This window comes from Penaeus chinensis, chromosome 8 (assembly GCF_019202785.1).
Source record: "Penaeus chinensis breed Huanghai No. 1 chromosome 8, ASM1920278v2, whole genome shotgun sequence".
Taxonomy (NCBI): domain Eukaryota; kingdom Metazoa; phylum Arthropoda; class Malacostraca; order Decapoda; family Penaeidae; genus Penaeus; species Penaeus chinensis.
The window spans coordinates 16,950,307-16,964,987 of record NC_061826.1 but is presented as its reverse complement, the minus strand read 5'-3'; the positions used below and the strand labels follow the sequence as shown (position 1 = coordinate 16,964,987).

The window sequence follows — 14,681 nt, the reverse complement described above, 5'->3', positions numbered from 1 at the left end:
GAGAAAAGCCCTGTCGACGTGCTTCCTGTCTGGCTTCACGTAGAGTGAGTCCAAGTCTGAATCTGAGAGTTGCTACCTCAGACTCAAATTTGTAGGTGGGGCAGCCTCTATAAAATACATTATGGGGGCCGCCACAGTTTGCACATGTGCGTGATTGTGCAGAGCAATTTGATCGAGTATGGCCAGGTTGGGCACATAGCGGGCATCTGGCTGTGGAACGGCAATGTTTGGCAGGATGTCCTAAATGCCAACAATTTTGGCACTGACGAGGAGGAGGTTGGTATGGTCGGACAGGTAGGGATTCCCCACCTATGTAAACATTTAAGGGAAGGTCATGTCTACGGAAAGTAATTTTGGCAATGTTGATGGATTTCTTACGATTTCCTCTGGGAGGAATGGAGTAGCATTGTATGTATGTTGCATCATAGTCTGTGAGACAAGCGAGTAAGTCCTCTCCACAATCTGACCATTCTTTGTCATGGATTGGGCAATCTGTTGGGGAGATAGAGACAGTTCCAGTGCAAGTATTGAGGGTTGGATGAGGTTCTGTAGGGATGGGATTACCACATAGATCAGTTAGTTTTGTTAATGCTATAGCTTCGTTTTCAGTTGTTACTGTGACGAGACGGGAGTGGTCGCGTCGGCTACGGAAAGAGACTTTGCCTACTTGTTTTTGGAGGCATTGTTGGAAGAGGAGGGTGTTTTGAGAGTAGGGAGCTGTGGGAGGGATCACGAAAAATCGGTCCCATTTGGCTGGGCTAAAAAGAGTATTTAGGATTCTTGTAGAGGTGGGGGTCGTAGAAGAGCGGGGACGTGTGGAGGAGGGAGTAGTGTTGAGGGGGGTAGTGTTATGGGGAGGTGGGCAATAAGGTTGTAAGGTAGTAATAAGGGGAGATGGGATGGTTGATGAAGAAGGTTGTGGGAGTAAGGTGTTGAAGTTGAGCATGTTGGGAGAGTAGAAATGTCTCCTAGGGGTTGGTTGTTGATTAGGGTTGATACTGTACTAGTATGCATTGATGATGGGGGAGTTGTTGCAGTGTTCGGAGCCGTGGTCAAAGGAGAGCTGGGATTGGGGCTATTTGATAAAGGGGCAAGCCTCATTGCCCCTAAGATTGGGGTTATGTCTTCATTATTGGCCATGATAAGCCTGGATTATGTTGGGGAAAAAAATAGTCCATCCCTCAGGGACCCCTTGAGGGGTAAGGGCCAGGTATGGCAGGGGAATACCGTGCCCATGGTTCCCTCAGGCCGTTCAGGACTGACATAAAGTCAGCCTTTCATCCTTTCAGCACGGCTCTCACACCTTAGGAGGTGGATAGTAGAAGGGATTGGTGAAGAAACTGAAACGAAAAGTATGAGTGGGAAAACAGACTATGCAAAATTAGTTGAGTCGATGTCTGAGTCCCAAGGTTGGGGAGTTCCCCATCATTGGGTCTCAGTCTTCGTCTCCTAAGCCCCCCCACGACAACAACGGGCAAAGGATTGGGGGGGTTATTACAGTGGAGTTAACTAATATCACCGCATTAGTTTTTGGACATCGTAAATTAATGTATCAATAAACACGTACATACTGAAGAAAAATAAATTCTGCAACAAATGCTGTTTCTTCACAATTTTTTTTTTTATTTTATAAATTATTGCAATCAGTAATTCTGTGTCAGGGATCTGATTTTCTTTTCAGGTAATATATGCTTTTTGACATAAAAACATCATCACAGCAAATATTTTGTGCATTTCCAGGTACTTTAACAGGATATTTACAAGAAACTCTATTTACAGTCATTTTCATAAGTATTTTTATTGAAAACTTTTTTTGTTTTTTTATACAAATACATGCCAGACTAAGCACGACACTTCTGTACAAAATATACAAAGATCTTTTAGGAATTGGAGAACCACCTTTTCAGAACAAGAAGTGCAAACATGATTTTAGATTTTCCTGTTTGTTATATAAATGCCTTTATGTCTGCCTTTGATGTACTCTTTTACTAACAATTTCAACAAATTACATCAGAGCCAGAACAATAATATACATAATTTATATAAAGAAATAAAGTATGGATTTAGTTATTAGAAATACAAGCTACATTCACAGATTCATTTACATACATAACTGGACCAGAGTAAGTACTGAGCTGTAACCACACAGGTTCTATTTCTTGCTGAACACTCTTATTTCAGAACTATTTTGCACCTTCAAACAAACTGTTCATTGTTCTACAATGTGGCTCTTGAAAATTCCATATCCACTAAACTAATATAGTGCATACAAGAGCTGCAGTGAACATACTTTAAAGTGGTAAGACACTGCAGCACTAACACTTACAGGAGCTGCTATAATGCTACACCTTCATGCAGGGTTGCTCTGTCAGCAACAAACTGACTTGTCCAAATTTTGTTGATGCATATGCCTTCATTATCACACTGCAGCAGCTGACTTTGCATTTAAAGGGCAAATATAAAACTATCCATCAACAAGGCAGTGGTACAATCTATCAAGTATAGTTGCAGTGCTTTAAACATTGTACTTAAACCTTCTGCATATCACTTCTCAATGAGCTGGACAAACTACAGCTATGATGTAGCATTAAGTAATTTCTATAGAGCCGGACAAACTTTTTGGTCTATATACAAAGTCTACAAATACACCCTCAATACAATAATAACCTCCATGACCTTCACTCACAGTTTATTTGCATATGTCCATTACTTAAAACAAGGTACAAGATTCCTTGAAAAATTAGAATTCAAAGGACATTAGGTTACCTCCAATTCCTATCATGGAATCTGGACAAGCTGTCATCTGTTTTAAAGTTAATAATATTGACAAAAATATTGCTGCAGAGCTAAAGAATAAGGGACAAAATTCTTCACTACTTCAAAGCAAGTTTTCTTTTCTTCTATATTACCAAAAAATACTCTGAATCCTATTTAATTTTCAAACTTTCAGCAGGTATGTAAACATTGTAGAAATAATCCAATAAATATTTGGTATTATTAGCAGAATCAGGAATATCTTAATAAAATCAATTTGCCCTGTCTAACAGCACTTGAATATTCAGTATGAGTAATGACTAACTGAGAAGTCTTTAAATGAATAAAATAAAATTAAGTCATATTACCTGCAATGTTTAGGAAAATATTGTAGCAAACAAGATATTTCAAATATGAAGGAGACACAAGACATTATTAAAATCCATGTTAATAACTGAATTCTTATTCTCTTACTTGCCACAAGCTCAATCTACATTAAAATAATTTTAGCCAAAAAGCAGACTCAAGTGAATACAAAAAATCAATAAGATGAATGTGCTGACAGTAAACCAAGAAAGAAGTAAATCACTATAAACTGAAGCATACCATTCTTACCCAATGAATACATCATATATATGACATCTGTAATCCAGAAAATCATACATTGCTAATCCTGTAAATATTTTCACACAATTTGAACAGTAAAAAAAGAACGAAGAGTATTGTGGCAGTAATTAAAGAGAAAACAAAAACATCCATACCAACTTGGTTAACATACCATTCAAGAAGGTAATACATCACAGCAATACAATTCCCTAGCCTACAGAGATGAAGGCAAAAGTTTGTACATTACCAGAGTGGAGTGACAATTTTCAGGTGCACTTTCAACATCCTTTTTGATGACCATAGCTGCTTACCTGCAGCATATATAAGACAGCTCCTCTACTTAATTTTCATGGATAACTACGTATAACTGGACATATTCATTACCATCATCTGATGCAGAAAATGTTAAACTTTAACAAAACATTGTTTCCTGTTCTTCAGACTTTCCTAAAATATTGATTGAATATACCTACTTCCTTTCTGTACTTTTTTTTCTTTTTTTTTTCATTTGGACAAACAGAGAAAATATTAAGAAATACTAGTGACATCAACAAGTGCTATAAAGGATCTTCAAATATTTTCTTAAAAACTACAAACATTAACATGCCATTAACAAGAAACAGTGATGTCATAAACTTTATGATAATGCAGGTTACATAATATTTTGTTTGTGATGAATATGCTAATATTTCTGTTGCATACATACATTTTAACAGTTGCATAAAAAAAAACCCATTTATCTCATTAATCTTCAAATCTGATATTCTATGCCCTCCTTCATACAACATACTGCATTTATTATATTTATACCTGTTCTTGCAGACTTTTACCCTTAAGTTAATCTTCAAATCTGATATTCTATGCTCTCCTTCATACTAGATACCGCATTCATTATATTTATGCCTGTTCTTGCAAACTTTTACCCATAAACACTGAAACAATTATTTTATATTGCAAAAGAAATTGGTTATGGACACTGGACAAAATCAGGGATCTAAACAGATGCATTTGATTCCTATTGAGCATATTATTAATAGTAAAATGAGACGTTAAGCATTCTGTCATCAAATAGTGAAAGTATTTGAGTATGAGAACCATTTCGAAAGTGCAAAAAAGGGTAGATAAATAATCAATAATGCAACATAAAGGAGAGCTCAAACACACTAAGGGCAGTTCATTGACAGGACAACAGCCTCACAAAAGACACTAGCAGGAATTTATTTCCTTGTGCCATCCAATTTTCTCTTCCACAGCTCTTATGTCTGATACATTCATGCAATATATAAATCAGAAGTGCTTTCATACTCACTCTTTCTTACATTTCAAGCTTTCCTATTAAATAATTTCTTAACTTTCTCCTGCTTTTCATTTGGCTTTCATCTATTTCAGAACTTTACCTATCTAATAATACTGTTTAAAAGAAGAAAATTACATTATTTCCCAGAAGCAAATGTGATAGAACAGCTACCAGACCTAATATTAGGGTAGAAGAGAGTGATTTTGTAACACTTAACTATATCAAGAAAAAAAGTGAATACTATCCAAAAATAATTGTTTGTTTTGGAAGGAACTACTCTTCTTGCAAAATTAACAAAACAGGAAATAATAGTTATGAGTGAATATTTGCATCTCGCAACACCTAGAATATTCTCTGCTTGTGCCAAACTGCAATGTTTATGTCAACATGCAAAGCAGATTAAAAAGGAAAACAAGTTACGAAACCTAACACAAAGTACAAAAACATTTGTTCTTCCAGGTACTGCCCATGGATTAATAAAATAATTACAAGCAAAATGCCTGTAGAACAACAGTATTTTTTAACAGATAATTAAGGTTGTGCTAAAACATTACTGACTAATCACAGAAAAAGCTGCCACATGAAGCCAATTATTAAGAACACAAACAAAATGGAATATCCTAATATCTAAGCATAATCTCAATCTTGGCTATGTTCTATTCTTTTAAATTTCACTCTTTTATTAAGTAACCTTAAGTATCATTATCATTATGTACTTAAGATAGTTTTCACTGTCTTTCTAATCTTTGCAGAACACATTCTTAAAGGCAATAATTTTCACTCCTCTTCAAAACAAATAAAGAAAGCTGAAGTCACTATGTGCCTTACCTAATGTAAATATAAATACACAACACAAAAGTATGCATTAACAATGTTTCTCTTCCATTTTTTGCATCTATGAATACAATAATGTAAATAATGTGCAGTGAAGCTGTGTTATATATACATATTTTGTTTTATTACTTCAATCATTATCTCGCAGTGTCTCATCAAATTCTACAGGTAAGCAAGGAGGGCATTTTGTATCAATGCAATACATATTGAATTGGCATCATATCACTGTTTTTTTCTACAGCATACTCTTTCATACAACTGTTGGTAATTTTGTTGTCAATTCCCTATTCAGTAGAATTTACATCTCACCTGAGCACAACTCTTTTCATCTTTGTATCACATATTGTAATAGGAAACAGACTTTCAGTATTCTCAGACCATATACTTCTTGTAATTTCACTTATGTTACTACAAGTACTTTTAGTCTTTGCTTTGAACCTTGCCAATCAACTGCCATATCTCACCTTCCATCTTTTGGTTTCTTTCATACTTTAATTACAATATATCTTCCATTACGCACATGCAACTGAAAATCACTGTAATATACAAAGTTACAAAATTAAATTTTAGCATATCAGATCATTATATCATTAACTTAATGATACACAGTGTCACCAGCAATCTTAATCAAATAATAAAAAATATATATTTATATCTAAAATGAAACTTCAAGACCTTCATTTTCAAAATTCAAATAAATATATTCCATCATGTCCACAATAAATCTTCAATATGCAGACTTATCAAAAATTATTTCAAAATCTGTTTACATGATTTAATAGCTCCACATCTAGAAAATCATTTTCTTATCTAGACATAAAATGGTTTGCAGCTACAAAACAATTTACATTGTGTATTATGAATTTGTAGAATGATACACATATCAATGATGGGATTAATCATAAGCCATATCAGGCCTTAATGCTTCTGTACATTGACTACAATTTCAACACGATCTGTGATACCTTAATGGTGGTAATTACAAAAATGACATTGGCTACTACACTGATTATAATTCTAACTGTATATATGACATCATGTGCGTTTCATGTTTAATACTTATAGATGCTAAAGATAGACATAGCAAAACTTTCATCGTGCTATCACACTAAATCAGTATTTCATGAATAAATTTCTTTATCTTTATATAGTTATGCCAATGCTGAATTATCTATATTATATCATAAAATCCTATCATACACAAACAACAACAGACAATGAAGAATTGCAGGTGACAGTGACTTGTGAGCTGATATGGTAATAACATTTAACTCCAAGCTGACAGGTTAAAGAAGGCTGTGACTTGGCAAATCACCAGTAGATAACCCCAAGTTGTGACTAGCAGATAACACAAGTGGAAGTGTTGACACAGGATGTTGTGGTGTCTCCTGGGATCATCAGGTGCTTCTTTTTGTGCTTATCAGTTAATGGAATACCCTGTTGTGAGAAATAAAATATATAAGATTAAAAGAAATACAAAGAAATCATAATTAATATATAAACCCTGCAGCTCATTATTTGAGCTCACACCAGTTGTTTACAGGCCCATGATTATCAAGTACTTCTGGTATATCTAAAAGCCTCAATGTTTATTTTCCATATATCAAAATAATGCATTATGGAAAAAAAGACATCCTTAAGTTTACTAGAAATTGATTCTTTATTGGTTTTTTTTATATATGTTATCAACCCCAGGTAAAATGTTTTGCTGTTCATCATTCACCCATACCTTCTTTTAACTGAAAATGCTGATTGTCCAAAGTTATCGACACTAAGTCTGAATTGGCTATTATCAATAATCATATCAAGAAAGAAAAGAGCACTTATGCAGTACTGCACACCATGCAGGCAAGGGGTTCAGGTTTACCTGCAGCATCATTCTCACCTGAGCCCCCGTCACAGTAAATAAAATGAATGCACAAATAATCAATGTAACTCAAGAAACTTTCTTAGATTATGCTTGAAGTCAAATGAGGGACGATTTTCTTTGAATTCTCAAATAAGCAGATAGAAAGAAACAACTGACAATAACCACTTAGTCATCAACTACAGCAAAACACAATAGTCTGTCCTTTAAGTCTCTTTTTCTTGCGCGCTATGTTTGCTTACAGTAGGCTGTCCTTAAAGACTCATAATTCTAAATATAAGGCCCTATGCTACTTTTTAAGGTATGGCCATTAGCTCGCCCACTATTCCCGCCCCACACCTGACCTGCCAGAAGGCTAATGTGAGCTGACCTTCTTTAGACCTTGGTCACAACAAAACAAAAAAAAATTATTGCCCTGTCCACCCAGCAGGCAGGGCTTCATGAGCAGCAAGCTCATGAAGCAGCAGTTCATATCCAGTGTTGCCAGAACACCATCTGCAGCTTGCATGACTTACAGACCAAGTTGGTTGATCTATATTTTATCTATTAAAAGGAGGATCATAAAACTGAGGTATGAATGTACTAAATCTTATCATTCTTGCCTTCAATATTTTTAGATAATCAACATAAAAATGCCCACTTAATTTAACTTTGTTAAGATTGTTTTTAAAGCAATAAGTCTCCACAAGTTTCTGTACAAGATTTTATATCAACTGATCACAAACCATTCCAAGCCTGTATTACAAGCATATAGGGAAGGGCAAATATTATTACATTTTGCAGATCTGCAGGCATATTGACTTACATCATTAGTTTATAAGTTCTCATGATGTGATGAAAACTTTGGTTTGAACGACAGGTGATGTGAACATGCCAGGGTGACAGGAATAAATTGACACGAGTGCACAAAGCTCTTGGAGGGTAATTAGACAGTGTGTACTTAGATGAGGGCTCTTGGTTTATTTCCACTGATAAACGAGTGTGGACCTGAGTGTGGACCCATCACTGCCGGGTAACAGAAATCCCTGAGGGTGATAAACTCTGGTGATTTCTGGCAATGGCCAGACACTGGATGCTGGAGCCCTCCACATCAAGTGGAACTTCCTGCTCCACGCGCTCTGGCACGTCGCCACACATACAGGTGTACCCCGCAGACCAAGTTTGTTATGACACCAGTACACATGACCCGTCTGAATCAGGTTAATAAATAATTTCATAAATAATGGAACTTATATAACCATTCATGAGCCATGACTGAAAAAGCACTAGCTCTAGGGAGTACACTATTTCCACACTCAGGATCCTATTCCTGCCCACCATGACTGAGAGCACAGGTTGTATTACAGAAAATTGAATATTAAGAAAAAAATATAAAATTACACAAATAACAAACTGTTACTCATTGTCATCATTACTGTTCTGCATTACTGACTAACTAAAGAGATAATATGGAGTCTGTGCAAAGGAAACAGTCTATTACCATTTGGATACAGCACATCAGATGACAAATATTAACAGTGCAAAGGGGAGGCACGGAGTCTTGCCATCGCACATGAATGTTTCTGTACACCCAGCATACAAGCCACACACTAATCAGAGTGGCTGTTCAATTAAGTCTAATGGCCAGATTTTGGGCCACATGGAGGCAGCTAAGCACCTGGATCTCAGGGGTAAACTTATCAACAGAACATATCATAAAATTTGAAGACTAAGAGACCCTATGAAAAAGTTCTGGAAATAAAAATAAACATCATAAAAATAAGACCTATATATACACAATAATTCAGATGGTGTTTTCTTATTTTCTTGATTCCTGAAGAATTTTCCTTGTATAATAAAGAGTAAACAAGTATCTATAAAAGAGATACTTAATCTTCCTTGTCACAAAAAAAACAAAAAAAAAAAACAAACACGATAAATTCAAAATCAAAGAATGAATAAGTACATTTGTAATTATAACCCTACCTGTCTGAGTCTTGTAGCATGATTATGGATGGTATAGCTTTTGAGGTGTGACTTGATTGAGTGTGGTAGTGGCAAGTGTTCAATACCATACACAGTTGTTGTTGCAACTATTGCTCTACTACAAAGTTCTTGGAGCGTTAACACTGTAAATAGAGGGCAACTTATATAAGAATGATTATTTTCTTTTTATCCATCATATACTCATATAATTCATATATAAATTTTTAAAATTATACAGTTACTTTTACTTCTTTTCTGGGATTGAATTAACTTAAAATACTTCAAACCTTCTTTTACATTGGAAATATCAACTTTGAAATCTATGATTACCAACAAGAACTTTTTGTCTCATTTTTCCAATATTCTTACCTTTATTCGCTCTCCAAAGTCTCTCCATCCCATTCCGTTTTAAAGCCAACCGTGAGAGTTCTGTAAAACTCTCTACAATATTGAAGTCACACAGTGGACTAACTTCAAATAGGTTCATGTGGTTTTTGGCTGCATACTGTTCTGCTTGGCTCTGGCTCACCTGCCTCTTGAAAGCTAAGTGAAGTCGGTTGCCAATCAATACCTTCGGCACACCAGGAGCATGCTGTAAACAATATGAAAGATTAGCGACTTCTTTTAGTTTTTATGCCTTTGCAGTAATTTAAACATATCTTTAAACCTGTAAGTAAGCTTTTACAAATGCAAATAAAAATGTGAATACTATCTTTAGAAGAATGAAACAATATAATAAATAAAAATCAGGTATATCATAGATTCCTTTCAATTCACCAATGATTTAACCTGTAAAACAACTGACTTTGAATATGTAATTACAAAAATAGCTTACATATAAGCTGCACACATTATAACAATACAGGAGTAAGTTAGTAAAATAAAACAAAGCATAACTGCCCTAATCCTTCTCTTCTACCAATAGATGAAGTGATTATATATCTGCTTCCATATATTTTCTAAAATCACTTTTTAAAGTCTGTCATAAACTCCCATTTCACTTGATATTTAATTCAATCATTCATTATTGTACCTACTACTAGCAAAGGTAGTTAATTCTAATAATATTCAGTTACTGTTATTTTTATTTCATTTCCTTCCTTATATTAGTTTCCAAGTCAGTATCCACATCTTCATATATAGTTAGGCCTGTTTCATTATTTTCCCTTATTTTTATTTTCTTCTTTTTTTCTCTCTCTTTTATTCAAAAGTACATAAGAAGGTACAGAGACGTGTTGCTAGAGAGCCAAGTACAATATTATAATCCATATAATAGAACTGTTATTTCTTAAAATCCCCTTCAGAAGCTGAAAACCACAAATGCTAAAAGGAACCTATTTGAGATGAACTTTGGACAGGCTTGCAGAGATGTTGGATAGTTTTTTCTATTTAAATCTTATAAATGTCTGGGGTATTCCAGAGACGGAAAAGGATGGTGCCCAGTCTCTATGGCATGGGGGCAGTATGACCTGGACGAAAGGTCGTGTAATTGTATGATGGGGGTGACTCACGTCGGGCAGACTCCATGTTCCGGTGACTGTGTTATGCAAGGTGTCCTCACACAACCTGGTCGTGCACTGACCTAATTACTCTAAATTCCGCTACAAATCTGCACTAAGAACAGATAACCTCAATGTTTTAGTGTTCCTTTCAGCCATGAGTCTCATTTCTTGCTATATTACAGAACATTCATGGAGTGACATATTCAGTATGGAGAATTACATTAACACCCTGCCCTGAACTCGATGTTTCACTGTATGAAGGACTGACTGGCAATTATCCTCCTCCACTTTCTCCAGTCCCCGAGGCCTGTCACATTTATCATCATACCAGGCGACTTTGAAGCGGAGAGATGTTCAGCATTTCTTTACGAATGAGAGTAACCATCATGACAAAGTTATTTGAAGATGTGGTGCAAGGGTTCACACCATTAATGGGAAAGTTGTTAAGTGGCAAAATCCCATCCACAGACATCCTGCTGTCCTTGGGAAGGCCAAGATGGAAGAGATACTGACAGCCATGAGGGAACATGCTGCCTCAACAACAGAGCTCATCAGGCATATTGTCAACATATTCTACACTGGAGTAGAGCTTGGCTGGGTTTTTCTAACAACGACTGTAGACGCTGTCAAGAGAACGCTAACTAGCATATATCCATCAAAAACGTCAACAAAATGCAGTTTGGTGACAAGGATTGCAATGATTAAGTGCAACTATTATTCATGGAAAGACATGCAAGAAAACATACTTATTAATGAGATGAAAAGGACTTTGTTTGTTTGTTTCATTGGGACAACTAAAATAATAAATGTAATAATCATAAAATGTCCTTTTTTTAATACTTTCTGTTTATTACCCATTACTTATTTAACTTTTAAATAGTTTTAAGTGCATTTAAGTGGTTGCAGTCATATGTTTGACTGATCTTTTTCATCATTACCATCACCATCACCATCACCATCACCATCATCCTTACTATCCGTACTATCATGACTCTTTTATCATTTTTCACACTATATTTAGAATTATTAACCCAATGCCAATGGGCATGACGTGTACATACGTGCTATGCTCACTGTGAGTTACTTGTTTCATTGTTTTTACACATAGATGGCTACACTTGTACTAAGTCACCAATGAGCCAGTTACAAATACTGCCTGCCTCGCCCGTTTACCCTTTTCTTTGATTTACAAAATATTTTATGTTATCTTATTTTGCTGTTACTAATGTTTATAATATTATAGTAATTATAATGTTTATAATAAAAATAACACCATCAATATTCACAGCACTAGTAAAAAATATGTTTTTCCCGCCAATTTAAATCAGGTAAGGTCACAAGGTCTATCAATTGACTCCTTTGTGGCTAAGCACTAGCAGAGCCATCAATGTGCAGACATTTCACAAAAAATATAGAAAATGAGCACAGCATTTTCCCCTATTTCTTATTAATTTTCCCCAACGGCATTGGGTTAAAAAACAGCCTCAGAATATGTAGAATTACAAAAATTTGATATTCATAACTAAATATTCTTCAAAACAACCATACTTAGTAATACAGTGAGCATCTTTTGAAGATAATTAAAAATAACATTTTAGGAAATAAATTTTAAAATGTCTAGTGATTTCCCTACGCTAAAATATATAAAACTGTTCATAAACAGAAAGCAAATTTTTCAAGATTTTATCTGTACTTTTTTTTTGGAGGGGGAGGAAGAGGGGGTAATGTCTCCCCAGAATTCAGAATTACCAAAGAATAATTTCAACACATGCAGAATTATGTAAAGTCAATGTTTATACCCAAATATTTCTTTTAAATAACCACTCAGTGCAATTCAATGTCTATTGTGAAGACAACTCAAAACTAACAATTTTAGAGAATTACTTCAACAGAGTCAAACACCCTAAGAATATCAAGGTGGCCTAGGTAAACCCTGGGGAGATCCTTCGAGGGTGAAACATTAAAAAGCCCAATATCTCTATCATTAAAGTCTTGCATTTTTGGATATTTTTCTGAGGTCTGTCCCCGTAAAAGAGAAGAATATTTCTTGTCTGACAAACAAAATTATTAATTACTTATATTCAAGAATAGTTCTATACTATATAAAAAGTTTCTCACCTCCTGAATTTCCTTCATCCATCGATCTAAGCCCTCGAATGACCACTTGTTGGTGATATCATACACCAGGAGGATGCCCTGGGCACCTCGAGAATAAGATCTTATAATGGTGCAGAATCTTCCTTGGCCGGATGTATCCCACAGCTGTAACTTGACCCTCTTCCCGTCCAGCAGGATTGTGGTCGTCTTGTGTCCTGTCAAGGAGATTGTAGGAATTAAAATACTGCACAAATAAAAAAAACATATTCTTGGGAACTCTCAACATACTTTTCTAGCTCTCTAGCTCCTTACAGACCAACTTCCCTACATCCATACCTTCCTTCTTATCCATACATAATAAAAGTTTATATTCCTCTGTATCACTGTTCTGCCTACAGCTTAAGATATTTCTTTTAACCCAATGCCAATGGGCATGACATGTATATACGTGCTATGCCCACTGCGAGTTACTTGTTTGATTGTTTTTGCACATAGATGACTACACTTATACTAAGTCACCAATGAGCCAGTTACAAGTACTGCCTTTCTCCCATTGATTTTATAAACCTGTAAGTAAGCTTTACAAAAATGTTTTACGTTATCTTATTTTGCTGTTACTATTATTTAAAACATTATAGTAATTATAATGTTTATAATTCAAATCAGGTAAGGTCACAAGGTCTACTAATTGAATCATTTGTGGCTAAGCACTAGCAGAGCCATCTATGTGCAGAGACATTTCACAAAAATATAGAAAATGAGCACAGCATTTTCCCCTTTTTTTTATTCATTTTCACTGGTGGCATTGGGTTAAATACTACAATAAACAGCTCTTTTGCTCCACAGTTATTATCAATCTATTCAAATGGGTGCATCCTGAATTTTAATGTAAAAATGCATATACAGATTAAAAGATAAAGAGATAAAATTATTAGATGTAGCTACATATACACATATGTAAAATAAAAAACACACAAAAATGAATATACAGATTAAAAGATAAAGAGATAAAATTATTAGATGTAGCTACATATACACATATATATTTACATTTATACAGTATAAATGAATGTTGCCATAATGTAATGAAAAGCTATAGGCTATAATATGATTTATTATGACATATCTTATAAAGGGTTAGATAAAAAACAAAACAAAAAAAAAAACAGACAATTGATGCAGATCATCATATTAAGCAGTTTACAAAATTTTACAATCAAAGTCAGAAGATTATGCATATGTACAGGTCTATATATGGTCTAGTAGAAAAAAACAGACAAAAATAAGTCATTACATAAAATATGCAGAAAAGCAAACAATATTGACCAATCTACTGTTCCATCACTAGTTCATATAGTCTAAAGTAATCACCCTGAGACCTTGTAATACAGATATGCATATGAATGACTGGGAACAAGGACATATGAAAGTGTCTTCAAATATTAACCAAAGGTATATGAACAGTATGCTTACTGAATACCAATACAGCATATTTATATAAGTTTCAGTTGAGCACATTACAAAATGTGGTCTACACTTGTTTATATCTACGTTGCTACCTCCTTCAGCCTGATAAAATCTGGCTTGCCTTGCTGGACCTGACCTTAAGCAAGTCTTCTTTCCTATCTGCCATTTCCTCTTTTCCACTCACAGTGTACTGCAACATCTCTCTCCACATTTCTTTACAACAAAACCTACATGCCACAGCTATCAACTATTTTACTTTTATATTAGGAATATACCATTCACATCTTGCCAT

At 34.8% G+C, this 14,681-nt stretch overlaps 1 protein-coding gene across 1 annotated transcript in view; it reads right to left on the bottom strand.

The window, feature by feature from the left end:
• Positions 1–1,779: 1,779 nt before the first annotated feature.
• The window catches only part of LOC125027965 (ras-related protein Rab-40C-like), a 24,333-nt gene continuing 11,431 nt past the window's right edge, over positions 1,780–14,681 (bottom strand). The window contains exons 2-5 of the mRNA XM_047617170.1: positions 12,944–13,137; positions 9,693–9,915; positions 9,324–9,466; positions 1,780–6,928 (exon numbers count right to left, since the gene is read on the bottom strand). Of these exons, the coding sequence (XP_047473126.1) occupies positions 6,830–6,928; positions 9,324–9,466; positions 9,693–9,915; positions 12,944–13,137 (659 nt within the window). The 3' untranslated portion in view covers positions 1,780–6,829. The remainder of the gene's footprint in view (positions 6,929–9,323; positions 9,467–9,692; positions 9,916–12,943; positions 13,138–14,681) is intronic.